The sequence below is a fragment of the Hylobates moloch genome, unplaced genomic scaffold, assembly GCF_009828535.3.
Source record: "Hylobates moloch isolate HMO894 unplaced genomic scaffold, HMol_V3 SCAFFOLD_12, whole genome shotgun sequence".
In the NCBI taxonomy this organism is placed as follows: domain Eukaryota; kingdom Metazoa; phylum Chordata; class Mammalia; order Primates; family Hylobatidae; genus Hylobates; species Hylobates moloch.
Window position 1 is genome coordinate 63,810,932 of NW_026652287.1, and position 26,894 is coordinate 63,837,825.

General features: G+C 52.6%; 1 protein-coding gene across 2 annotated transcripts; it reads right to left on the bottom strand.

Moving 5' to 3' along the window:
- Positions 1 to 1,322: 1,322 nt before the first annotated feature.
- On the bottom strand, positions 1,323 to 17,076 carry DMKN (dermokine). Of its 2 annotated transcripts, XM_032170509.2 has the most exons (17): positions 16,651 to 17,076; positions 16,191 to 16,391; positions 16,022 to 16,078; positions 15,346 to 15,396; positions 13,753 to 13,821; positions 13,480 to 13,530; positions 11,444 to 11,479; positions 10,694 to 10,747; positions 8,991 to 9,050; positions 8,804 to 8,851; positions 8,583 to 8,630; positions 5,729 to 5,785; positions 5,017 to 5,064; positions 3,416 to 3,463; positions 2,844 to 2,915; positions 1,481 to 1,504; positions 1,323 to 1,370 (listed from the first exon to the last, which is right to left on the bottom strand). In XM_032170509.2, the coding sequence occupies exons 1-17, from the start codon at positions 17,074 to 17,076 to the stop codon at positions 1,323 to 1,325; spliced, it is 1,398 nt and encodes a 465-aa protein (XP_032026400.1). The 2 variants fall into 2 exon arrangements, with proteins under 2 accessions (XP_032026400.1, XP_032026419.1); XM_032170528.2 differs by lacking the exons at positions 5,017 to 5,064; positions 5,729 to 5,785; positions 8,583 to 8,630; ... (8 more) ...; positions 16,191 to 16,391; positions 16,651 to 17,076 and adding an exon at positions 4,704 to 4,784.
- Positions 17,077 to 26,894: the final 9,818 nt, after the last annotated feature.

Here is a 26,894-nt window from a genome sequence, read left to right on the forward strand (position 1 = left end):
AGAAACAAGGAGAGACAAGCTGGGTCCCCAGCCTAGGAAACAGAGGTGCGGCAGCCGGGCCAGGGCTGGCACAGGCTGGGGGCCAAGGGGAGGAGCTCCCTGACGACCAGTGCTTTTCGGGGCCTCGGCGGTGGTTGGAAGAAATTGCCTAGAAGAAAAAAAATCAAATGGTAGCACGTGGCCACTCCTAAGCCTGCGGAAACAGCGCATCTTTTCACCCACCGTCTGGGCACCCACTATTCTTTTGCTGTCCTACCTGTTCGCCTGTGGTGCCCCTCACTTTTGCTCCACCTAAAACAGAATTTGTGGTTCTGCCGAGCTAAGCTATCACCTCTCGCCCATGCAGCCTCGCTGCGTCCCACCTCTGAACCCTTCCACCAGGAGGCTCTTTTCTTCACAGTTCCCCTGTAACATCCCTATCCCAGTCCCTGTGCTCCATCTACAACACCATCTTCTCTTCTCAGAGCTGTGCCTATGTGGTCCCACCTTAGGGTGCTTTCCGAGGGCCCTAGGTCATTTTCTTTCTTCCTTTCTCCCTTTGTTTCTTTCTTTCTCTCTCTCTCTTTCTTTTTTTTTTTTAGAGACAGGGTCTCCCTCTGTTGCCCAGACTGGAGTGTAGTAGTGTGATCATAGCTCACTGCAGCTTTGAATTCCTGGGCTCAAGCTATCTTCCTGCCTCTGCCTTCCAAGTAGCTGGAACTACAGGCATGTGTCACCATGTGGGGCTAATGTTTTTCATTTGTTTGTTTGTTTTGAAACAAGGTCTCATGTGATTGCCCAGGCTGGAGTACAGTGGCGCGATCGCAGTTCACTGCAGACTCAACCTCCCAAGCTCAGGTGATTCTCCCACCTCAGCCTCCGAAGTAGCTGGGATTACAGTCATGCACCACCTCACCTGGCTAATTTTTTGTATTTTTAGTAGAGACGGGTTTTTCCATGTTTCCCAGGCTGGAATGGTTTGTTTTGTTTTGTTTTGTTTTGTTTTGTTTTGTTTTTTTAGAGATAGGGTCTTGCTATATTGCCCAGTCTGGTCTCAAACTCCCAGCCTCAAGTGATCCTCCCACCTCAGCCTCCCAAAGCGCAGAGATTACGGGCATAAGCCACCGCACCCGGCCCTAGATCACTTTATTATGGGTCTTTCTCCACACCCCACCATGAGGTCCCCTCTTCCTTAACACCTTTAGAGCGTCCACCCAGAGCATACTTGACTTCATGTTGCTGCCCACTGAGATCTGAGGATATACCAAGATCCCGGCCCTGCCCCGGGTGACTGTGCCTCCACTCCCAGGATGTGGCCTGGGTCGGCTCACTCTGACACTCACCTACCAAAACTTCACCCACTGCAGCAGGCCAGGTTGCACCCGGGAAGCCTGCCGGAAAAAGAGAAAGTCTGAGTGGCCACCACAGGGTCCCTTCCACACCCTCTGGCCTCAGGCCCCTTCTCTCTCCAGCCAGATGAAGCTCAGTCCCCCATACTCACCGAGGAAGAAGGCGAGACTCCCCCCTGCAAAAAGATCAAAGGAAAGTGATGTGGGGCTCATGGCCTCCCTGTACCCTGCCATGGCCTCCGGGCTCATGAAGGGCCCAGCAGCAAGGGCAGGCTCACACCAGGGCCATCACCAAGGTTTTCCAGTCTGACTGTGGACATTCAGGCTGTGGAGTTGGTTTCACGGCACGTTTATCATCCTGAGTGCACTTGATCCAAGATGGTATTGAGCATGGTTCCTGGGCACGTACTGACCAAGGGGGTCAAAAGAGGATAGGCCTCCCTTCGGCCTGCCAGGTGGGTAGACATTGCCACAGATAACCCAGCAGAGTGGAAGCCACAGGCAGTAGAAGCTGCATGTCCCTCCTCTCACCAGCCTGTAGTTTCTCGTCTCTCAGTGGAAGGTCCTCTCCCCAAAGGCAGGGACTTTATTGTCGTGAGAGATAGAAATACCCAGCCTGCTATTGCTTTGTCAGCCGAATTTGTAATATTCATTTACTGATGTTATGAGATTGCCTTCTTTGCAACGGAATGAAACCAAATTCTCACTTATTTTTTCTTTTCATTTCCTTTGTGGAATAAAGCATTCATTTAACCGCCAACCAGGCATTCCCAGGCCGGCCTCCCCTAAGTGCTAGTCTGCTTTCCTCACCCTCCATTCTATCTTCCCCCCTAAAAAAAGGGTCCACAGTGGCCAGGCTCGGTGGCTCACACCTGTAATCCCAGCACTTTGGGAGGCCAAGGAGGGTAGATCATGAGGTCAGGAGATCAAGACCATCCTGGCTAACATGGTGAAACCCTGTCTCTACTAAAAATACAAAAAAAATAGCCGGATGTGGTGGTGGGCGCCTGTAGTCCCAGCTACTCGGGAGGCTAAGGCAGGAGAATGGCGTGAACCCCGGAGGTAGAGCTTGCAGTGAGCAGAGATTACGCCACTGCACTCCAGCCTGGGCGACTGAGCAAGACTCTGTCAAAAAAAAAAACAAAAAAAAAAAGGTCCACAGAGAGGGAACCTGTGAGGAAGAGCTGCTCGTGTGTTTTGCAGGTGTCATGATTTTTTAAAGCCTATATTCTTCTTGGAGAGGGTGTTGGTTCTTAGTTTTCTATGTTGCTGCTGTTCCTTTTTAATCTTTTCTGACTGGGTGGGTGTGAGGCGCATTGAACCCTCCTGCCCTCCACTTCCAAACTGTCTCAGGGGACCCGAGTCTCCCTTGCAAAGGGGTGGGGAGGCCTGGACTCAAAGAGAGCGGGATCCAGCCTCAGGCAACCAACCCAGAGGACCCAGGCAGTGAAAGCCTCTCTCCCCGTCCCCCATGCAGAGCCCCCAGCGGGAAGACAGGGCAGTTGCAGGTCTCACCTTTGCAGGTGTCTTGACTGAGTACTGCCCACCATAGGCAGTGGGATACGCATGCTGGTTATAATTATAGCTCTGTGGAAGAAGTGGGCATGGGGGTTAGAACAAACGGATGAAGGCCATTTTGCTCTGGAATAAACACCCCACCTTCCTGCCTGGACCAGACCTTTCCTAAAACGCCTGCCTTCTCCCCTCCTTGTGTCACGTGTTTTCTTTTATAGAATCTCCTCCAGCCAGCCAGGGCCCCCACCCTCACCTGCCTTTACTGTCCTAGCCCAAATGCCCACCGCCTCCTCCGCCTCCTCCTCGTGCCCTCGAGAACTCTCCCAACTCTTCAAGTGTTACTTGAGAGGTGAGGGTAGGAGACCAAGAAAAGAAGTGCCAGGACCTAACCCAGTGGGTCCGTGGTAGATGTCTCACCTTGGAAGTTACAGCTGCCACCTCCTGCCATCCTGCACCCGGCTGAGAAAGCCATTGAATGGAGGGGTGAAAGAGAATTTCAGATTGCCCAGACCCGGGAGCAAAGCCAAGGGGGACCAAGGGCCCTGCAGGGGAACCTGAAGACAGAGACTCACCTGATCGGCTCTGCCTGCACGTTTCTGCAGTGACGATGCGTCCGCACCCTGAAAGGAAGAAGGGGCCACAGTTTGTGCCTCCGTAGTCGTGCAGGCATTGCCGGGCTTCCAGAGCCCCAGTTTCTCCCTCACCCCACCCCTTTCCACGTGCTACCTATAGAGAAGGCAGTGAGCCTGGAGGAGCTGATGGCCCAGATAGATAGAAGACAGATATCCACACTCAGCGTTGGGAGCCAGGGAGAGAACCAGGTTTAGCAACACCTTCCCCACCCATGCCCTGGGAGAGTTGGCAGCTCCAGCCTAAGACTGAGCTAGAACAAGTGAGCTGCAGCCATGCAGGCTCCTCTGGGGCAGACCCAGGCACCGCAGCCCAGCCCGCCTTCTGCCTGCACCAAGTCCTGCTGCTCTGCCCGTAGGCCCATAGTCCCTGCACACCGACGCCATGCCCCACCGGGTGCTTGAAGGAGGGGTTGTTATCTGCAGAAGCTATGTGCTTAGGTTAGCTCTGGACTGCAGGAAGCAAAAAAAAGAGAAATACAAGAAAACAGATAAAGTAACTTAAGACACTGCGGATGCGCCAGACACCCCCCAGCCCCAGCGCAGGAGGAGAAACTCTAAGCATTGAAAAGAAGTTGAGTTCCTGCCATCACGGCTTCTCCACTTGGACCGTCCGCCCCGCCACACACGCACACAGAGTGACAGTGAAGTCCTGACTCCAGCATTAACTCTGCCTTGTCCATACCTGACCTTGAACCTAAACCCCACTGCAAGCCCTAACCCTGAGGTCACAAACTGGTTGACCATGGGCCTCTGGGTATTTTTTGCTTGGTCTACTTAAAAATTAAATTAGTTACAATTAGAGATCAGCATCCTGGTTCTTCGTGAAACATCAGACGACACGCCACCCTGTTCACACACGCATGCATGACCGCACTTAGCTGGAGTGCCTCCACCTCCGCCTTCGCAGGGCCCCACCTGTCCGGCCTCATATACTTGGCACACGTAGATGTGGGAGCAGGCAGCCCTTGCCTCAGTGCCCACGGGTCATGTTCCTCAAAGGCTACTGGCCATGCAGAATTGGAGCGTGGTCTTTGGCACCACCCAAGGTCCTCCCCATCCTCCCTGACCCAGGTCTTCAGACCCTCAGCAGCCGCCTCCACTAGACAGGGACCTGACCCCTGCATACCGCCCTCCCGTTCCGCCTCAGCTGTCCTCCCCATGCCCCAGCCTCGGCCCCTTCTTCCCCACAACGCGGTCTCCCTGCACCTGCACACCCTGCGGTACCCACCCAGCCATGGCTCCCCTGGGTCCAGGCAAGGCCCAGCAGGAGCAGGAGCAGAGCAGAGGCAGTGACCAGCTTCATGTTCATGTGCTTGTGGAGGCCCCAGCCCTCGACCTCAGCTTTTATCCTAGGGAGGTCCTCCCACCCTGCTCCTCAGTGACTCACGGCTTCTCCCTCTCACCCCACCCCCACTCCAGATTGCACAAAGCCTGGGAAAGTGGGAAGGGAGGGGAAGAAGCTGGGACAGACACCTGGGTCAGCGGCTCGCCCAGGGCCCCAAACCCTGTGTCCCAGAGCTGAGAAGTCCTGCCCGCCTTACCTCAATAATTGCTTTCCAGTTGAGGAAAGGAGTGTTGTGTTTGAAATCCTGCAGGGAGAAGGAGGGCAGAGTGGGCCAGGGAGGCAGAACCCACGGGGTGGTCTATGCAGCAAATTGGGGGAGTTTCCAGATCTCAGGTAGGAAGGAGATTTTGGGTGTGGTTTGGGGTTGGAGGAAGGTAAGCACGTGGGAGATTGAGGGTGTCAGCACTTGAGATGGTATTGGTGATAAGATATGGGTGATAAGATTTGGATGAGCTGTCTCAAAAATGAAGAGGGGAAGTTGGCCAGGCGCGGTGGCTCACGCCTGTAATCCCAGCACTTTGGGATGCCGAGGCAGGTGGATCACAAGGTCAGGAGATTGAGACCATCCTGGCTAACACAGTATAAAGCCCGTCTCTACTAAAAATCAAAAAAAAAAAAAAATTAGCTGGGTGCAGTGGCAGGCGCCTGTAGTCCCAGCTACTTGGGAAGCTGAGGCAGGAGAATGGCGTGAACCCAGGAGGCATGAGTTTGCGGTGAACCGAGATAGCACCACTGTACTCCAGCCTGGGTGATAGAGTGAGACTCTGTCTCAAAAAAAAAAAAAAAAAAAAAAAGGGGGGGAGTTTTGAGACAGGTGGTTGGAGCAGAGGGTGGCTGCCTTGAGGGAGGCTTGGGGAGAGTCGGGAGGGCCAGGCCCCCAGTTCTTCAAACAGCAAGAATTCTCCTACCTCCCAGAGTCGGCTGAAGTAGAGGAGGGCTCTGGTGCTGGGGGGCGGGAGCTGGTTCTGTGGATGAAAGGTGGGGAGCAGGTTAGCAGAGAGCCTGGGCCCACTCACCCACCCCTCCTCCTGCTACTGCCCTTTCTCAGCCTTCAGAATGTCATTGTGACTAAGGTTGGGGATGGGAGGAGCTGGGAGTCTTTAGGGACACCAGGAAACCATTTTGGGAAACAGGGAGAGAGAGAGACGCTAACCAACTCTCCCTGTCCCAGAGCATACAATGTTTTCTATCCCAAGTTCCCCAGCCTCCAGCAGAACCTAATTCTAGCAAAACCTCAAGACTAGGACCTGCCTCAGAGCCTCCCCTTTCCACCTGCCGGGCCTCCTCCAGCCCATTTCCCGAAGCTGTGGGGCTGCAGCCACCCCTTCCACACCACCCCAGACAACAGCGGAGACGTAAGAAAGGAGCAGAGACCAGGAGTGTGGGGCAGCTAAGGTTTATTTCAAGGGCAAGGGCTGAGATTCGTGATGAGAGGGTGGTGTTTTAAGGAGGGAGTGTGGGGGCTCCCATCCAATCTGGTGGCTCCTTGTCTGGAGGTCATGGGATGCAAGAGCTTCTCTGGTCCTGGGCAAAGAAACAGGTTCTTTTTTTTTTTTTTTTTTTTTTGAGTTGGAGTCTCGCTCTGTCGCCCAGGCTGGAGTGCAGTGGTGCGATATCAGCTCACCGCAACCTCCGCCTCCCAGGTTCAAGCGATTCCCCTGCCTCAGCCTCCCAAGTAGCTGGGACTACAGGTGCACACCACCACACCTGGCTAATTTTTGTATTTTTAGTAGAGATGGGGTTTCGCCACATTTGCCAGGCTGGTTTCAGACTCCTGACCTCAAGTGATCTGCCAGCCTCGGCCTCCCAAAGTGCTAGGATTACAGGCGTGAGCCACCGCGCCTGGCCAGAAATAGGTTCTAAGAGAGAGCTTGAGGAATAGGAATCCCGGGGCATCGCGAGCCAGCGCGAGGGTATGAGAGACCCCTGCTCCAGAAATCCACAGGGACCTTTCTGCCCACTGCTGCTATCCAAACAAACCCAGATATCCCGGCTGGGGCTTAAGAACCCCCTGCCTCGTCAGGAACATGACACTGCGTTCCCCTCTGCTCCCTCCTCACTCTGGCTGAAATCCTCAGCTCCCTCACCCCATTGTGAAGAATGGGGCTCCATTCTCTCCCCTGCCCACCTCTGCCCTGCCCTGCTTTCTAGGAGATCTGCCCCTTGAGGAGCTGGCCCAGACGGATCCTGCCTCACTGCGATCACTCCCTCGACTGCTGCCCTAGATGGGCAAAACTGGCAGGCTGTCTGTCCTGGCTCTCTGGGAAGCATCTGTATGTGCCCCGGCTCTCCCATCAGACCCTAAGTTCCCAGTGACCCAGGAGAGAGCCTTGCTCCTACCAGAAACCGTTCTCCATGAAACACAGAGGCCGGATGCAGTGACTCACGCCTGTAATCCCAACATTTTGGGAGGCCAAGCCGGGCAGATCACTGGAGGTCAGGAGTTCGAGACAAGCCTGGCCAACATAGTGAAACCCGTCTCTACTAAAAATACAAAAATGACCCGGGCGTGGTGGCGGGCACCTGTAAACCCAGCTACTGGAGCGGCTGAGGCAGGAGAATCATTTTGAACCCGGGAGGCAGAGGTTGCATTGAGCCGAGATCGAACCACTACACTCCAACCTGGGTGACAGAGCAAGACTCCGTCTCACAAAAAAACAAAAAAAAAGAAAAAGAAAGAAAGAAAAAAGAAAAGAAAAGAAACAGAGAACAAGAATCCACTGTAGCTGGGTGGGAACATCTGTACTCTCCTGTCTCCTCAACCTCCTTCCTAAAAGGTCAGACTTAGATTTTCCTGAGCCCAGTCTTCTTTCTTTTACATTAAAGGCCAGAAACTCCACTGCTCACAGGGGCCAGTCAGGTGGCTAAAATGATTGTGACAGGTAGGGACAGTCTGGCCACTAGGGAGTGACCCCCCCACCCATTCCCAACACCCCCTACCTGGGCCAAGCAGCAGCTGTTTCACAGCTCTAGCCTAACTCCACCCCATGGAAATGGAACCCAGTGTTGGCAAAGTTTTTGAAAGAAACCAGAAATCCAAATCATTATGTGAAGTCTCTCCATGTTTAAACTTTGACAATTAATTCATATTCTTAAAAAAAAAAAATAGGGTATCTCAAAAACCCATCCTCCAATCACCAATCACAGCTTCTGCCGGGGGTGTGTCTGCGTGGGTTGTCCGCCTGTCCTTCCTCCCCTCCCTGCCAATCCAGCCCCCTCTACTCTAGAGGTGCCTGTGCTACTCAGGTATCAAAGCAGCCTGGCCAGGGGTTCCCCTGCAAGAGGTAAGGGTGGGCAGGGAGGAAGGAGGGAGGGGTTCCGCACCCCAGCTGTGTTTTTGTTTGTGCGGGAGAGACTAATGCTTGTCACCCCTGAGGCTCTCTGGGTGCCCTTCCTCTCGGGGCCTCTTAGCTCCACCTCACTCCTCATTCCATGTGCCCTCTAGGAGTCAATCTACTCTCCCCTTAACCTTCCCCATCTCAAAGGGGAAAGTGAGGTTCAGGACCTGCTCGGGTCTATATGTTGAAGCAGCAAAGAAGCCTGTCCCCTCTGCTCATCCTCAATCTCAGCTGCTCCAGATTCTCCCCCTCTTTTCAAGTCTCCTCTGTCCTCCCTCCTCCACCCGCAGTGTGTTTAGTTTTTGTTCTTAGCACTGGCCTAAATGCTTCCTTAGTGGCCAGCATCACTGCTTCCCCAGCTCACCGAGCGGAGGTTTAGCTTTCTTCCCTGTACCCCTCTCCGACGAAGATTTCCAGCCCTTACCTTGTTTATGGCATCCCAGTTAATGAAACCCAGCTTGGATTTAAATTTCTGTGGAGGAAACAAAAAGAAGAATGGCCAAATTGAGTCATAAGGTAATTGGCCGAGAGAGGTCAAGGGCCACTGCTGACTGTTGGTTTGGAAAGAGGACCCCAGCCTGCGGGGCCAAGGGCAGGGGTTGGTTTTTCAAATGCGAGTGAACAGAGCCATCTCGCAGAACTCACCTTCCAGAAAGTGTCAAAGTTAAACATCCCAGGAGACGTCTCAGAGTTCTACGGAACCAAGGAGATATGGGATGAGAGAAGAACCCACTTTGTGAGCCAGAGTCGGGAGATCTGAGTGGCAGGAGGGAAGGCGAGGATTGCGTGACACTGTGGTCCCAGCCCAAGGTGGAGTGTCGCCTCCACTCACCACAGTATTGACTCCACCAACAGCGTCACCTCCTCCACTGCCCCAGCTGGACCCTTGCCCCTGGGTGGGGAAAAGGGGGACCGATGTCCAAGGCTTATGCGTCCTATGATGCCTGCCACCTGTCAACCTGCCCCGGATTGCTTCATCCCCACCTCGGTCCAGGCTTCCTGTCCTCCTCTCTGTAAAGCTGCCTTCTCTTCCTTACACAGCACCTAAAAGTTCACCTGGGAAAGCCTTCTTAGAATGGCTTGCTCTCATAGAACCCCATCCAGTCCCCTGAATCTCAATATTCAGACTCTTGCCTCCGTCCTGGTCTGTCCCCAAAACACCTCAAGTAAATGAGATTAGCTAACGTGTAGTCCCACGGCACGCCAAGCACCGTGCCTTATGCAGCATCTGTCTCCAGAGTCTGGACTCCACAACACCTTGGTCTGGTGGTGACATGGAAAGCTGTACAGTAACTGAAGGCTGCGTGAGTCAGGCTTCACTGTCCTCATTTTACCGGAGGAAGCTCAGGCTCGGAGAGGTTAGCTGACTTGCCTGAAGATACACAGATGACATGATAGAGCTGGTGGTGTTTTTAATATATATCTTAAATTTTTTTGAGGCTGGGCACAGTGGGTCACGCCTGTAATCCCAGCACTTTGGGAGGCCGAGGAGGGCGGATCACAAGGTCAGGATATCGAGACCATCCTGGCTAACACGGTAAAACCCCACCTCTACTAAAAATGCAAAAAAAAATTAGCTGGGCGTGGTGGCGGGCGCCTGTAGTCCCAGCTACTCCAGAGGCCGAGGCAGGAGAATGGTGTGAACTCGGGAGGCGGAGCTTGCAGTGAGCTGAGATCATGCCACCGTACTCCAGTCTGGGCCACAGAGTGAGACTCCATCTCAAAAAAAAAAAAGTTATTTTATTTTCTTTTTTTGTTTCTGTTTGTTTGAGATGGAGTTTCACTCTTGTTGCCCAGCCTGGAGTGCAATGGCACAATCTCAGCTCACTACAATCTCCACCTCCCAGGTTCTAGTGATTCTCATGCCTCAGCCTCCCAAGTAGCTGGGATTACAGGCATGTGCCACCATGCCCGGCTAATTTTGTATTTTTAGTAGAGATGGGGTTTCGCTATGTTGGCCAGGCTGTTTTCAAACTCCTGACCTCAGGTGATCCACCCGCCTCGGCCTCTCAAAGTGCTAGGATTACAGATGTGAGCCACTGCGCCCGGCCTATTATTTTCTTTTTAAAAAGTAGACACAGGGTCTTGCTATGTTGCTCAGGCTGGTCTCAAACTCCTGGGCTCAAATGTTCCCCACACCTCAGCCTCCCAAATTGCTGGGATTACAGTTATGCTGGTGCCTGGCCAGAGCTGGCTTTTGAAACCTCATCTTCTACCTCAAAGCTCAGTGACTTTCTCCTTCTCAACACTGCCTCCCTAAGTACGGAAATTCCCTTGACCATTCTTCTGTTACTTTTATCTGTTTTTTCCCTTACAAAAGTAACATGGCTCCGATCCAAATCAAAAAGAAGGAATGAATGAACCGAAGACAGAGATGGGGATCCCGGACCCCTGTTTTGGTCTGTCGATGGTCACTGCACACAGATTCAGAGCAGCTTGCAAGAAGAAACTGATATTTTTGTTTCTTTTCCCAGGATCTTAGCATGCTTCACCATCCCTTCTCCTAAAGCCAACCCTGCCTGCCCCTAGGCTCACCCGATAATTGTCTCCAGAGCCTCCAAGGAGGCGATTGCCCTCTTTGCTTATTTCCTAGGGAGACAGAAAATGGAGAGGAGTTGATGGGGGGGCAGGCGGGCGGGGGGACGAGAGGGCAGGGAAGCAGGGTGTCGGCAAGGGATTCCTGAAGCGGGGGACTGAGACATGAGCATGACAGAGGACTTCCCAGAGCCCTAAGAGGTCCTTCTCTCAGGGAAGCTCCATCTGCCCTGAGATCTCGTTTCAAGCTCCTGTGGGTCGGGTGGCTGCTCACTTACGATGTCCACAGATAACATCGCCATCTCTGTTTATGTTCATTTCTGCAAGCCGCCCAAAATCCATCAGGGAGGGCTTTGCCAGCAAAGCATCTGAATTCTCGCCTGGCTTTGGAGCTGGAGTGAGCCAGGCTGTTACACTAAATTGATTCAAACTGAAGGACCCTGTCTGGGCTGATTGGCATTAGTAAGAAAAGGGGATGCAAGCTGGAGAGCCAGCGGGGGCTGAGGCGGCATAGAGTAGACTGGCTGGTCCCCTCTTAAGGGAGAGGTGGGCTCCTCTGGATTCCTGCTTTATCTGCTGTGAAACATGGCGAATTCCCAGACCCATCAGTACTTCCTCATTCCCAGAGCGCTCATGTAGACCTGGCAGGGATGTGGGACCACCTGTCTGCCAGTATTGCTCCTGGAGAACAGACCTCTAACCCACTTACTACCGGCACAGTCTCTGCCCCCACGTCTACCATCCTCTTACCCTCATGTTGCTGGAAACTCCCTGTCCTCTGAAGCCCTGCAGGGTGAGACAAAGAAACACAGATCCCTGTTGAAGATCCTGAGGCCACCCCCAAAAATTAATGTGTTGATTTAATATGATTCCTCTAACAATCCTAATGGCACTCTCTTTTGGAACTGGCCTGAACACTGACATTTTTTTTGGAAGGATAAAAGTCTAAGAATAGGTAAGAAAGCACTGGAAAAGATAAATGGTAAGTGAAGATAAGAGGTAGATAGTAACATACTCTAAAGCTACCATAAATAAAGCAGTGTGGTCCCTGTCCGACAGAATTCCCAGAAACTCCCCAAAATACTAAGGTATTTACAAGAGGCATTTTAAATCAGTGGTTGAAGTAATTGAATACATGGGACTGGGAATATCAGTGAAGTATTTTGGGGGGAAATGCCAAGTTCTAGCCATGAGTTCTAGCTCATCAATTTTCTCCTCTCTGTTTTTAACCAGTTTTCCCCTCATAAAGGAGCACACAGCTCGGATACAAAACGTAGGGTAAGTCTGGTTAGATGGAGGGGTGGGACTAGACAGCATACAGGAAAACAAACTCCAGATGCATCCCAGTTAAATTGAAAAAGTGAAATTGCAGGAGTATGCATAGTGCTAGAAGAAAATAAAAACCTTAAAGCGGTACACCAAGAGCAAAAGCCATAGAGGAAAAGATGGCTGCTTTTTGACTACTTATATAGTTAAAACTGTGGTGTATTAAAAAACTAGAAAAGTCTGGGTGCAGTGGCTCATGCCTGTAATCCCAGCAGTTTGAGAGGCCAAGGCGGACAGATCACCTGAGGTCAGGAGTTTGAGACCAGCCTGGCCAACATGGTGAAACCCCGTCTCTACTAAAAATACAAAAAAAAAATTAGCCAGGGGTGGTGGCAGGTGCCTGTAATCCCAGCTACTCAGGAGGCTGAAGCAAGAGAATCGCTTGAACCCGGGAGGTGGAGGTTCCAGTGAGCCGAGATAGCACCACTGCACTCCAGCCTGGGTGACAGAGCGGGACTCCGTCTCAAAAAGAAAAAAAAAAAAACAAAAACAAACTAGAAAGAGGGTTACAAATGGGGAGAAATTTTTTTTTTTTTTTTTTTTTTGAGACAGAGTCTCGCTCTGTCACCCAGGCTGGAGTGCAGTGGCGCAATCTTGGCTCACTGCAAGCTCCGCCTCCCGGGTTCACGCCATTCTCCTGCCTCAGCCTCTCCGAATAGCTGGGACTACAGGCGCCCGCCACCACGCCCGGCTAATTTTTTGTATTTTTTAGTAGAGACGGGGTTTCACCGTGGTCTCGATCTCCTGACCTCGTGATCCGCCCGCCTCAGCCTCCCAAAGTGCTGGGATTACAAGCGTGAGCCACCACGCCCGGCCAGGGAGAAATTTTTTTTAAAAACCAGTTTGTTCCCATAAAAGGTTAGTATCCCTCATAGATTACCTAAAAAGAGATGTCTCTACTCAGCCCCAGCACCTCCCGTCTGGCCTTGCTCCTGGCCACGTGGGTCCTTTCCCACCAACGCCTCACCCAGGAGCTTGTTAGCAACGCGGCTAACAGGCTTAGCCCCAGCCAGCCCTGTTAGAGCAACCTGCGCTTTCACAAGAGCCCAGTGACACTAACTCTCAGCACCACAGGTGCTGACATAAAGCCCACATTTCCAGCATGACTGGGGGGAATGTTTTTCCAAAGCACTCTGAATCCCCCAGAGTTCACCACAGTCTGTTCCCCAGTTGAATAGAGGACGTTTAAGACAATTGTGCTTCTAAAAGGACCAGTTTACATGGGATTTCTCCCAGCCCCATCTGTGGTATAAGGTGAGGTATATTACAGCAAGATTTGCAATTAATTAGTACTTTGGAAATTGTTAGCATTTTTAGGAGTGCATTTGGTTTCTTCTGCCGAAATAGTTCCCCGCAGACAAGGCAGGAAGGGGGTTGAGCAGAGTTGAGTTAGGAGGAACGGGCACAGTCCTGGGCAGGAACTGCAGTGCCCAAGAGACTTAAGAGACTTTGGCTCTCACCTGAATCCCAGATTCCCCGGTCCCGCGGGCTTCATTCCCTGGCTTTTCACACTGCCGGGGAGAGAAAGGGGAGACTTTCCCTCAGTCCCCTCCCAGACCAGTCCCAGCCCCCAAATGGCAGCATTTTAACCCTGGGGCGAGCCGCTTCCGCTCCACCTCCGCGGCCATCCAGCCCCATCTCCGCGGAGCCTTGGCTCCTCGATCCTGCGAGTGAAACCAGCTGCTCTCCTTTTTCTTCCCGCGGTTGGTGGGAGATTCACGCCAGCCACTCACCCCGGGTTTATGTCCATTTCCTCCGCCGCTCCCATCGTGGTTGCCGGAGGAGGAGCCGGTGCTGGATCCCTGCAGGGGAAAGCAAGATTTCAAACGCTGTCCTAAAGGACCTAAAGGGGACCCAGTCGTTCCCAGCGGTGTTACAGATTTGTTGGAACGCCAATCAGATTCCAGTCCTCTTTCCAACCTCCAGACCTTCCCCCTCTTTAGCCTGTTGGTCGCTGCAGGAAGTTATTCTGAGCATGGAGAAGGCCAGGTGTGGCCGAGGATATTCGGAACTATGCAATGATTTGGAGAACCTGAGCTGCTGCCCACCGCAGGCCGGGGGTGGGAACCCCTGGAGCCCGGCCGCGCATTAGCCGCGATCCTGCCACCAGGGGGCAGCAAGTGGAAGGGACCCTAGAGCCCTCCCCTGGGAGCGGCCATAGCTGCCTTGGTCACCATTCCCAGAACTGCCCTAGATGGGGGAGAGGAGGATCATACGGGGAGCGGCGCATGAGAGCAGCTCAGGTTATTCGGCTTCTTGTGTCCACACACCTCCTCCTGTCTGACACCTTTCCCAGACCCCCGAGGAAGCCAGATGTGGCTCCCTCTCTAGCTCGACTCCAAGACACGGGATGGGAAAGGCCATCAGCCAAGGGGTTGGACAGGCCATTGACCAGGAGGCTGGAGGGACTGCCGGCTCTGGAGTCAGTGAGGCCCGGGGCCCTGGGGTGGCAGCTGCGGGGTCACAGCGCCCCTTTCTGCCCTCACACCCATCGTGCAGGGGCCCCATGTGTGAATGTCATCTGCACCGTCGCCCTGTCAGCGTCAGTAGGTCTCCCGGATCACAGTCCTGCCCCCATTCTCCTGGGAGCTTCCCAGACAAGTGTCATATTCTCCCATGTCCCCCTCTCTTCTCCGCCACCCCACGATCTCCTGAGACTTGCCAAGTGGACTTGACTGCAAGAGCTTAGACAGGTGGGATAACGTCCCCACCATCACAGAGTGGGAAATAGGGATACAGAGTCAGAAGCAGTGGGGTGGCTCTTGCAGAAACGATAGTGCGCGTATCAGGGGCACAGCATGGGTGGGGAACACGAGGCTGAGGGAGCCTCAGGGTGATGACTGTCAGGGAGGCCACCCATCCTGGGGCAGCGGCAGCTTTCAGAGAAACTTGGAGCCCTCTCCCGGCAAGGACCATTAGGGCCTCACCCCATCTCAGCCTTCCACAGAGGTGCCAAACTCACCCAGGAAGACTCACTGCCGCTGTCACCACTGCTGCCACCACTGTTGCCACTGCTGCCACCACTGCTGCTGCCACTGCTGCCACCACTGCTGCTGCCACTGCTGTTGCCACTGCTGCTGCCACCACTGCTGCTGCCATTGTTGTTGTCACCATTGCTGCCACTGCCACTGCTGCCCGACTGTGAGCCGCTGCCTCCCTGAGGGGCAGGAAGGAAGCAGGGCTGGGATTAAAGACAGAGCACCAAGACGGGCCCCTCCTCCCTCCCTCTCCGGCCAGGCCATATTCCATGATGCCCAGTCTAAGGGGAGCAGAACTTCTCCATTTCCTCCTGGTGCACAACTCCTGGGTTGCCCCTCTCCACTCACCCCAGAGTTGCTGGAGCCTCCACCTGAGCCAGATGGTGGGGGGTTCGTGCACTGTGGAGGGAAGGGGATGGTGAGTTTGAGGACGGTGAGTTTAGAGATGTTGGCCTCGGCCATGGACACAGGCCAGGCCTCTCCCATTCTTTAGGGCTTGGCTTCCTTTCTCCTAATGTGTTTCTCCCACCCCCCCTTCCCATCTGCCTCCTCCCCAGGCCCAGGCCCGTCTCTTCCTCTCTTCCTCTCTTTTTTTTTTTTTTTTTTTTTTTTTTTTTGAGACAGAGTCTCACTCTTGCTCAGGCTGGAGTGCAGTGATGCTGTCTCAGCTCACTGCAACCTCCATCTCCCAGGTTCAAGTGATTCTCCTGCCTCAGCCTCCCAAGTGGCTGCGATTACAGGCGCATGCCACCACAACCGTCTGATTTTTGTATTTTTAGTGAAGACAGGGTTTCACCATGTTGACCAGGCTGGTCTTGAACTCCTGACCTCAGGTGATCCAGGTGCCTTGGTCTCCCAAAGTGCTGGGATTACAGGCGTGAGCCACCTTGCCCAGCTCCATCTCTTCCTCTCACCCCAATCCCTCCACTCCCCCATCTTGCTTTCCTCTTTGTCTTTCCCCAGCTCTCCGTATGTAGCCTGCACCCAGTGGTTTCTCCGTTCGTTCCCAGCCCCTTCCTCTTACCCCTTCATTCTGGTTGCCGCCTCTCACTGAACCATAGCCAGGCTGGGCCACAGCTCCCTGCAGAGAGGGTGAGACTGAGAGTAGGATCCAGAGGGACCAGGGAGGCACACGGAACATGTGGGCTTGGAGGGAGGGAGGTAGCAGGTAGCAGGTCTGGGGGTGACTTTACCTGAGTGTTGGTCCCAAAGTTTGGTGGCCCTCCATTGCCTCCTTGACCCCAGGGAGCTCCCTGAGGGTTGATTCCAAAGCTGCCTGCTGAGTTTCCGGGGTATCCGTGGACCCACAGAGTCCCCAGACCTCCAGGATTGCCCTGGCCCTGGCCTCCAAGGCCACCTTGAGAGCCAAAGATGCCATGGCCTCCAGAAGTTTCCTGCAAGAACAACATACCTGCACTTAGTGGGGCCATCTCTGACCCTGGTAGAGAAGAGCCAGGGCAAATCATAGAGAGACCGGGAGAGAGACAGGCAGAGGGACTCCAGGGTGGCATAGAAGGGAGGTGGAACACAGAAGGAAGCTGCCCCAGAAGGCTGCAAGTAAGAGATCCATCCATCCTTTCAACCGTTTCCCAAGAATCTCAGCCCAGCAGCCCACAGCCTCCCATTTCCACACCTGGCCCCGCAGTCACTCACCCAAGCACCACTGTGGCCAGGCACCCCCTGCCAGGAGCCGTGGACAGCATCTGCTCCGTGTCGAATGACATCCTCCGCCTGTCTGCCAATCTCATGCCCAGTGTTTCCCAGAGCATGGGCTGCTTCCCCGACCCTGTTGCCCAAATCATCTGCTGCGCCAAAGCCCGGAACCTGCCTGACTCCAGTGCCGACTGCTTCTCTGGTCCCTTGGCCAACGGCCTCACTGACTTTAGAGCTGGCTGCCCCTCCGGCCTCTTTGCCAATGGTCTTTCCCACCCCTTGGCTCAGGGCATCTCCCATGCCATGCCCAATGGCCTCCCCAATATTTGTCCCAGTGCTTTCCCCTCTGCTGTGCTGGGGGCCAGCCTCCCCACCGCCCAGGCAGAGGGCCAGCAGGAGGCAGGCCAGGGACCCCTGGAACTTCATCTCTGCCCAGCCCCCTCTCTCTCCAGAGTCTTCCTCCCACCAGGGTCTCCTCCTTGCCGCCCTTGCTCTGTGTCTGTGTGCCCTCCTCTGTCCTCCTCCTTCCGACTCCCTGTCCTCTCTCCCTCTGGGTCTGCAGCCTTCTCTCTCCTGTCCTCAACTGCCCGGCCTTCTCAGAGTCCACCTCCCTGTCACTACTCCTTATACTCTAGGTTGGGAGAAGGTGACAGGGCTGGGCAACCTGAGGTCCCTCCCCGCAGTGACTCAGGGACCAGCCACCGATAGGGTAATCAGCTGTTATTGTGAGTCTCAGAGTCTCTGTCGAAACAGAGAGTGAGCCGCATCAGGGAGGGAGGGAGAACGGATGAGGTGATGCAAAAGTGCTCCCATTTCCCAACCCCAGGCATTCGGGGCGCTGGGTGGGGGCAGGGGCATCCAAGGAGACAGGTTGGCTCCTGGAGGCGGTGGGGTGGGGGCAGACTTAGAAGAGAGGAGTTACTGGCAGGACCCCACCAAGGGAGTAAGGACAGGGAAGCCCCAGGCGACAGGACCCACCCAGGCTCAGCCAGCCGGGCTCAGGGGCTCCCGAGTGACAGTCATTGCCCCGTCCTCGGCCTTTCTCGGTTTCAGCACCTCAGCCTCTCCTCTCCCTCTCCCCTCCCGCATTGCCACCTACAGGTGACTGCCCTCTTGTTCCTCCACACCTTCCAGCCTGCAGAGAGAGACTAGCAGCCACGGGCTGCGTGTCAGCTTCTGAGGTTCTGGGGAGAGCCCCCGGGGGGACCCTCAGTGTCAGGGAAGGAGGTGGCTGTAGCCCTTTGAGTGGCCAGCAGGGTGTCTCAGCGTTCAGGCTGCTCCTGGCTGAGAAAGCTGGGCGTGGAGCAGGGCAGCTGGGCGCGCCAGCCACCCCCGGGGAACAAGTGGGAGGGAAGGCCAAGGGAGGGAGCCGCTGACCCAGGCGCCCATCCTGTTTACACAGCCCTAGAGGGGCACGTGTGAGTATGAGCGCCTATGAGGGGCAGGACTGGGCCAGCTCACCCCACCCATCTGCCAGGCCAGGGGCCAGGGCAGCAATGGCAAGCGAGGAGAGGGTAGCGCAAGGTCAGGAGCCATCCATGAGCGCCACGGCCCTCTCCCCAGTCCCAGCTCTGGAAACAGAACCTGGGAGCCTCCCCCCGCCTCACCCCTGCCCAGCAAATGTGGCTGCTTCTCTATTCCCAGGGGCCACAGGGCCTCCCACTGTTTCGTATCACTGGGGTTCATCGCCCAGTTAGGAGGGGCCAGTTTCCATCAGCCTTTCTCAATGTCTCTCAGTCAGTCTCTCTCTCCTCTCTCCACCCCCATATCCGCACCCCAGCTTATAACATCCAACACTTCTTACCTTGTAAACACAATCCCCGTCTGTCCTCCTCAGCTCCTACTTCCCTGTTATTCCATCTCTGACTCGCTAATGATGATAATAGTAATGGTGGTAATAATAATAATAATAATAATTACAGCTCCAGTTTATCAGTGGTTCTCTACGTACCCAGCATTGGACTAAGCACAAGCAGTTTAAGAATTATACAACTCTGGGAGATAGTTCTTTTTTTTTTTTAGAGACGGGGTCTTGCCCAGGCTGGAGTACAGTGGCACAATTGTAGCTCACTGCAGCATTGACCTCCTGGGCTCAAGCGATCCTCCCGTCTCAGCCTCCCAAGTAGCTGGGACTGTAGATGCACACCACCACACCCAGATAATTTTTTTTTTCTTTTTGAGACAGAGTCTTACTCTATTGCCCAGGCTGGAGTGCAATGGTGCGATCTTGGCTCACTGCAACCTCCGCCTCCCAGGTTCAAGTGATTATCCTGCCTCAGCCTCCCAAGAAGCTGGGATTACAGGCACATGCTGGGCCTGTAATCCCATGCTGGGCTAATTTTTGTGTTTTTAGTAGAGACGGGGTTTCACCATGTTGGCCAGGCTGGTCTCGAACTCCTGACCTCGTGATCTGCCTGCCTCGGCCTCCCAAAGTGCTGGGATTACAGGCGTGAGCCACAGCACCTAGCCTCCAGCTAATTTTTTAATTTTTATTTTTGTGAAGATGAGATCTTGTTGTGTTGCCCAGGCTGATCTCGAACCCCTGGGCTCATATGATCCTCCTGCCTTAGCCTCCCAAAGTAGCTGGGATGACAGGCATGAGCAAACAGTGGTATTACATTATACTTGCTGCAGCTTCTGCACTCTCTTTGTTTTTTGTTTGTTTATTTGTTTTGTTTTGGGATGTAGTCTCCCTCTGTCGCCCAGGCTGGAGTGCAGTGGTGGGATCTCGGCTCACTGCAACCTCCACCTCCCGGATTCAAGCAATTCTCCTTCCTCAGCCTCCCAAATAGCTGGGATTGCAGGTGCACACCACCATGCCCAGTTAATTTTTGTGTTTTTAGTAGAGATGGGGTTTAACGATGTTGGACAAGCTGGTCTCGAACTCCTGACCTCAAGTGATCTGCCCACCTTAGCCTCCCAAAGTGCTGGGATTACAGGCATGAGCCACCGCACCCAGCCATGTGCCCTTTTTGTTAAGAAAGAAGATTAGCAAGTATGAAAGAGGTGTTCTGGCTCACCAGCACAGGCGGACATGGGGTCTTTCTCAAAGGTAGGTCCAGGCCTCAAGAAAATACCACTAATAATAAATTTTTTCAAAAACTAAAATGAAGTCTTTCTCTTTAACATAGTCAGAGAGCTTAAAAGAAAATTGAGAAGAAAGTAAGTTTCTCCCTATGTGATTCAGTTATTCAAAGTCATGTCCATGGATCACCTCAATTCTCCCATGCCACCAACAGGCCTTTGTTCTACCTGCTAGGAAAAAATTGCCCCTCAGACATCGCTGGGCCTGAGGAGCCACCTCAGATCAGCCCTAGGGCATCCTTATTAAATACCTAGTGTGAACCAAATAAAATATTAGCTGCTTTCACATACATGATCTCATTGAATCCTCAATATGACCACAAGAGATTAATATTATTCCCATTATACAGATGAGGTAACTGAGGCCCAAGTGGCTCAGCATCACACACAAAATCATACGTGAAAAGACTGTGGTAAAATAGAGTTGTCAAAACTTGAGCCAGGCACTTTGGGAGGCTAAGGCAGGTGGATCATCTGAGGTCAGGAGTTCAAGACCAGCCTGGCCAACATGGTGAAAACCCCGTCTCTACTAAAAATACAAAAATTAGCCGAGTGTGGTGACAGGCACCTATAATCCCAGCTACTCAGGAGGCTGAAGCAAGAAAATTGCTTGAACCTGGGAAGTGGAGGTTGCAGTGAACCAAGATTGCACCATTGCACTCCAGCCTGGACAACAGAGCAAAACTCCGTCTCAAAACAACAACAACAACAACAAAAAAAAACTTGAGCCAGGTCAGTCTGACTCCAAACAGCTTTCTCTCCTCCATCACTGTGCCACCCATGTTCTTATGCGTGATGGCACCCACAAATCTGACATGCCTATGTCATGTCCAAGGCCCTCTGGTCTCAGCTCTTCTCTCTAATTCACCACATCATTCATTCAGCAAATATTTATGACTACCTGCTCTGTGACACGCCTATTCCAGACACTGGGGATACAGCCTAGAAATCATTCTCCAGCTGAGTGACACCTCATAATCCCAGCTTATGCCTGCAAGCCCAGCACTTTGAGAGGCCGAGGCAAGTAGATCACTTGAGGTCAAAAGTTCGAGACCAGCCTGGGCAACACAGAGAGACCCCATCTCTAAAAAATGTTTTTGAAAAAGTAGTCGGGTGTGGTGGTGCACACCTGTAGTTCTAGCTACTCCAGAGGCTGAGGTGAGAGGATCACTTGAGCGCTGGAGGTTGAGGCTGCTATGATCACACCACTGCACTCCAGCCTGGGTGACAGAGTGAGACCTTGTCTCGAAAAAAGCATTCTCCTTGCAGAACTTACATTCATGGTGGGGGAAGTTGGGCAATAGGTGACAGAGACGTGTTTTAAATAGGGTACTCGGGAAAGGCTCTTTGAGATGTGGCCTGTGAGCTGACCCCTGCAGGGAGTGGAAGAGTGAGCCATGGGGATTAGCTGGGGCTAGTGGATTCCAAGCAGCGGGAACAGCCATGCAAAGGCCTGGAGGCAGGAGCCTGCCTACTATATTTGAGGACCATTGTGGCTGGAGCAGTGCTGGGATGGGAGAAGCTAAAGTCAAAGAGGGAAAGATCCTGGGGTCTTGGAGACTATTATGAAGACTGGCTTTTTTTTTTTTTTTTTTTTTTTTTGAGACTGGGTCTCACTCTGTCACTCAGGCTGAAGGTCAATGGCGCAATCTCGGCTCACCACAACCTCTGCCTCCAGGGTACAAGTGATTCTCCTGCCTTAGCCTCCCGAGTAGCTGGGATTATAGGCACCTGCCACCATTGCCTGGCTAATTTTTGTATTTTTAGTAGAGACAGAGTTTCGCCATGTTGTCTAGGCTGGTCTCGAACTCCTGACCTCAAGTGATCTACCCGCCTAGGCCTCCCAAAGTGCTGGGATTACAGGCATGAGCCACCACACTTGGCCAACTTTGACTTTAATTTTTACTTTGAATGAGGTGGAACCAGCCGAGGGTTCTGGGCTGCCACGGGTGCTAACAGGGTTCCCCTGGGGAACTGATTGTTGGGGGTTGTGGAGTACAGAGACCAAGAAGGAGGGAGATTGGAGGCTGGACTCAGTCTAGTGGGAAGATGAGGCTTTGGGAGTGGGTGATGTCTCTGCTCCCTTCTGTGGGGTCCCAGATCTCAAACTGGCACCTACAGTCTTACCTCTTCCACAGTGCCTATCCCAGAGCCTACATTCAAACCCTAGCTCCACCGCTTATTAACCATGATCTTAACCCATCTGTGCAACAGTTTCCTCATCTGTAAAGAGGGGTGAATGTGAGGATTAAGTGAAGTAATACATGTAAATTGCTTAGAGAAGTGTCTGCCACTCAGAAGCACTCAATATATGTTCTCGGCAGTGCTGGTCACATTGCTGTGGCTGGAATGCTTTCTTGGCAGTTGTTTAATCTTGTGACACACACATGCACACATCCTGAAAATGCCAGATGCATGGCTCACGCCTGTAATCCCAAAACCTTGGGAGGCCAAGGAGGGAAGATTGCTTGAGCCCAAGAGTTCCCGACCAAGCTGGGCAACATGGTGAGACCCTGTCTCTACAAAAAATACAAAAATTGCCAGGGTGTAGTGACGTGTGCCCATAGTCCCAGCCACTTGGGAAGCTGAGGCACATGGATCGCTTGAATCCGGGAGGCTGAGGTTGCAGTGAGCCATGATTACGCCACTGCACTCCAGCCTGGACAACAGGGCGAGACCCTGCCTCAATTAAAAAAAAAAAAAAATGCCAGATGCGGAAACTTACTTTTAAAGAACACTCATTTGGAGCCAGGAGAGGGTGGCTCTCACCTGTAATCCCAGCACTTTGGGAGGCCAAGGCGGGCAGATCACCTAAGGTCAGGAGTTTGAGACCAGACTGGCCAACATGGTGAAACCCCATGGCTACTAAAAATACAAAAATTAGCCAGGCGTGGTGTGTACCTGTAATCCCAGCTACTTGGGAGGCTGAGGCAGGAGAATTTCCTGAACCCGGGATTCGGAGATTGCAGTGAGCCAAGATCGCACCACTGCACTCCAGCCTGGGCAACAGAACAAGACTCTGTCAAAAAAAAAAAAAAAAACCACTCATTTGGATGTAGCCCCCTCTCCCTTCCTGGGGGTCGCAAGGGCAGCATGCCACCTCACTGCTAGAGATGTTCAGCAGGGAAGTGCCCTTGAACTGGAGCCACGCCATCACCACTTACTAGCAGGGTGGCCTCAGGCAACACGCTCCCCTCCGTGCACCTCTTCTTCAACATCTGTGAGGGCGATGATCATGGTACTTGCCTCCTGGGTGGTTGTGGGGATGAAATGAATCATGCCTGTAAGTGCGTAGCACAGACCCTGTAAAAGATGCCCGGTGAGAGCCACACCCAAACTCCTCTCCCTGTTCTTCAACATCCTCAGAAACTGGCCCTTCCTCTCCGTGTTTCTCCCTAGCCTGGCTCCACCCATCTCAGGCAAAGCAGCCTGTGTCTTGCTCACACTCGTTCCAAGGCCCTTCCCAACCTGCTCAAGCCAGTGGCTTCCCTTCTGCTCCTTGCCAGACATTCATGCCTGGCCTTGACATCACTGCTTGAACCTCTTTGTCTGGGGGGAGATGGATACCATATTTGTAATATGATTACAGATTGTCATAACTAACAGGAAAAACAAGATCAGGGCTATGAGAGAGAGTGACAGGGTGGCCGTAGCTCAGGTTGAGCAGTCAAGGTAGCTGAGATGCAAAGGGTAGGGAAGAGCCAGTATGAGGGGCCAAGGGGCATGGAGATTGTCCCTAGTAGAGGGAACAGCACACAAGACCTCCAGGCAGGAGAGAGCCAGGCCTCTTTTACCCTCAAAACCGACTCAAAGATCTCCTTTTTATTCAGAAGCCTCCCAGGACTGACTCAGCGCCTATCAATTATCTTGTAACTCTTTGGTATTTTCAGGACCCCCATCCAAGCAAATCCAGCAAGAAAATGTGCCTAAAAAATAGTCAATCAGCCGGTTGATGGCCAGGCGCAGTGGTTCACGCCTGTAATCCCAATACTTTGGGAGGCCAAGGCGGGTGAATCAACTGAAGTCAGGAGTTCGAGACCAGCCTGGCCAACATGGTGAAACCCCATCTCTACTGAAAATACAAAAATTAGCTGGGTGTGGTGGCGTGCACCTGTAAGGGAGGCTGAGGCAGGAGAATTGCTTGAGCCCGGGAGGCAGAGGTTGCAGTGAGCCGATATCACCCCACTGCAATCCAGCCTGGATGACAGAGCAAGACTCTGTCTCAAAAAATATATATATATTTTTTTTTAATAAAAATAAATAAAGCAAATGAAAGCTTTTACTTCACAAAAGAAAGAGTCCCTTGAATATTGCCTTTTCAAAAGCCGCCACTATAGTATTCTTTTAAGTAGGGCCTCCTGCAATAGCTGTGAAATGATGTCCAGCACAGAGCAGACCCTCAATCAGTATCTGACATGAATGGAAGGTTCTATTTATATCAGTGCAGCAAGCAGCTGGGTGCTGTGGCTCACACCTGTATTCCCAGCAATTTGGGAGGCTGAGGCAGGAGGATTGCTTGAGCTCAGGAGTTCAAGACCAGCCTGGGCAACATAATGAGACCCCCATCTCTACAAAAAAAAAAAATTACAAAATTAGCCAGGCATGGTGGTGTGTGCTTGTAGTCCCAGCTACTTGGGAGGCTGAGGTGGGAGGATTGCTTGGGCCCAAGAGACTGAGGCTGCAGTTAGCAATGACCCTGCCACTGCACTCCAGCTTGAACGATAGACCAAGACTCTGTCTCAAAAAATAAATAAGACAAAATGCAGCAAATATAATGTTTACAGTTTACTTTGAAATGCATCAAAAATGTTTGATATGGGGCTAAACGGACAGATGTGTGATCAAGCAAGTATGGTAAAATCTAAGTGGTGAGAATGCTGGTGTTCACTATAAAATTCTTTCATCTTTTCATGATGTTTGAAATGTTTTCAAAATAAAATATCGCAGGGGGAGGAAAGGAGCATATGTAATGAAATGATGGTATTCCACAAAATAAGGGAAAACGCAGTGACTATAAAGTGAGGAATGTCACGTTTTTTGCACAAACGCAGGACCCTCCCCTTGCCAGTCATTGAGCTCTTATTGATGCGTGGCTTTGTGTGTTTGCATTCACATTCTGTTTATAGGCCTTGCCTCCCAGGAAGGCTGTGAATTCCCCAAGGGCAAGAACACTGTCTATTATTTTCAGTCCCCCATTGATGGAATTTTGTAGCTGGAAGCAATAGTTGTCGAATCCCTGCCTCCCTTTATACAGGAGGAAATCGTGGCCCCTAGAGGGGAAGCAGGCGGCCTTCAGGCATTTTGCTCCTGATTGGAACGCAAGTCTCCCAGCACCCAAGCTAGTGCCTGGGAGTGTTACGGAGACTTCACGGGGAACCATGAGAAGTCAGGTGCTGGCGATAGACAGAGCCAGACCTAGGCCTGCTGCTTTCTCTGTGGGCACCCTTGTCCCACTGAGCCACGGCATCCTCATCAATACAATGGTGACGATAAGAGGGCCTCTGCCTTTGGGTTGGGAGACTTAAAGAACATGAACAGGCCAGATGAAGTGGCTCATGCCTGTAATCCCACCACTTTGGGAGGCCAAGGCGGGAGAATCCCTTGAGCCCAGGAGTTTGAGAACAGCATGGGCAATATAGTGAGGCCCTGTCTCTACCAAAAAAAGAAAAAAAAACTTTTTTTTTTTTTTGAGACGGAGTCTCGCCTTGTCGCCCAGGCTGGAGTGCAGAGGTGCAATCTCGGCTCACTGCAACCTCCACTTCCCAGGTTCAAGTGATTCTCCTGCCTCAACCTCCTGAGTAGCTAGGATTACAGGCACGCGCCACCACGCCCGGCTAATTTTTTTTTTGTATTTTTAGTAGAAACAGGGTTTCCCCATGTTGGTCAGGCTAGTCTTGAACTCTTGACCTCATGATCTGCCAGCCTCGTCCTCCCAAAGTACTAGGATTACAGGCGTGAGCCACTGTGCCCGGCCAAAAAAATAATTTTTAATTAGCCAAGTGTGGTAGTGCATGCCTGTAGTTCCAGCTACTCAAGAGGCTGAGGTGGGAGAATCCCTTGAGCCCAGGAGTTTGAGAACAGCCTGGGCAATATTGTGAGACCCCATCGCTAAAAAAAAAGAAAGAAAAAAGAAAAAGAAAATTTGATTAGCCAAGTGTGGTGGCGCGTGCCTGTAGTAATTCCAGCTACTCAAGAGGCTGAGGTGGGAGGATTGCTTGAACCCAGGAGGTCGAGGCAGCAGTGAGCCATGATCGCATCTCTGCACTCCGGCCTGGGCAAAAGAGCAAGATTCAGTCTCAAAAAAAAAGAATATGAACAACTCTGTACACGGTACCTTGAGTCTAGCAAGTGCTCTGTACTCAGTAATTGTAATCATTGTTCCTCTGGGCTTTGAATGGTCCACAGATCTGAAAATGGGGCCTTCTGTGCCCCTACTTAGGTGGCTCCTGTCACCAGCATGTCTTCCACCTGAGCCTTCTATCCTTCCTCCTCCTTCCCCTGAGAGGATCCCCAGCCCCATCCCGTGTCTCACTTTTCTTATTCACCAATTCCCCCTCTCTGCTGACGCCAAAGGGCAAAGACCTCTGTTTTTCCAGAATATCCTTTGTATCTCTTCACTGTTTCTCTCCTTCCACTTACTGACTGTGTAAACTTGGTCATGTTTCTTAATGTGTGCAAGCCCCCACGTGCTTCTCTATAAAATGGGGCAATAACAGTCCCTTTCACCTAACTGGGTGGTTGGGAGGAGTCAATGATGTCATGCAGGTAATGCGCCTGGCAGGCAGCCTGGCATGTCTCAACTGCACAATAAGTACAAGTTATTGTTATTCTTTTGGCGCCCCACCCCCTTGACTGAGGATGCTACCTCCTGGGCCCAGACCATTCTCTCCCAGTGTGTCTGTCCCCACCAGTGGCCTGCAGTGGTTTTCCCTGCACGAGTCCTCCTGCCAGTAGCCAGCACAAACTTTGCAACCCAGCAAAGCGTAGTTTGTCCCCATTACCTGCCCTCTTACAGCTGATCAGCCTGAAATCTCCAGCTCAACCCACCCTGTGCATCAGACACTCCGACTTCTTCAGCAAAGTAACAAGAAAAGACAAGCCCCTCCCGCCTCCCTGTCCATCCCTCCTTAGGGAGCCCAGGGGACCACAATGAGACAGCG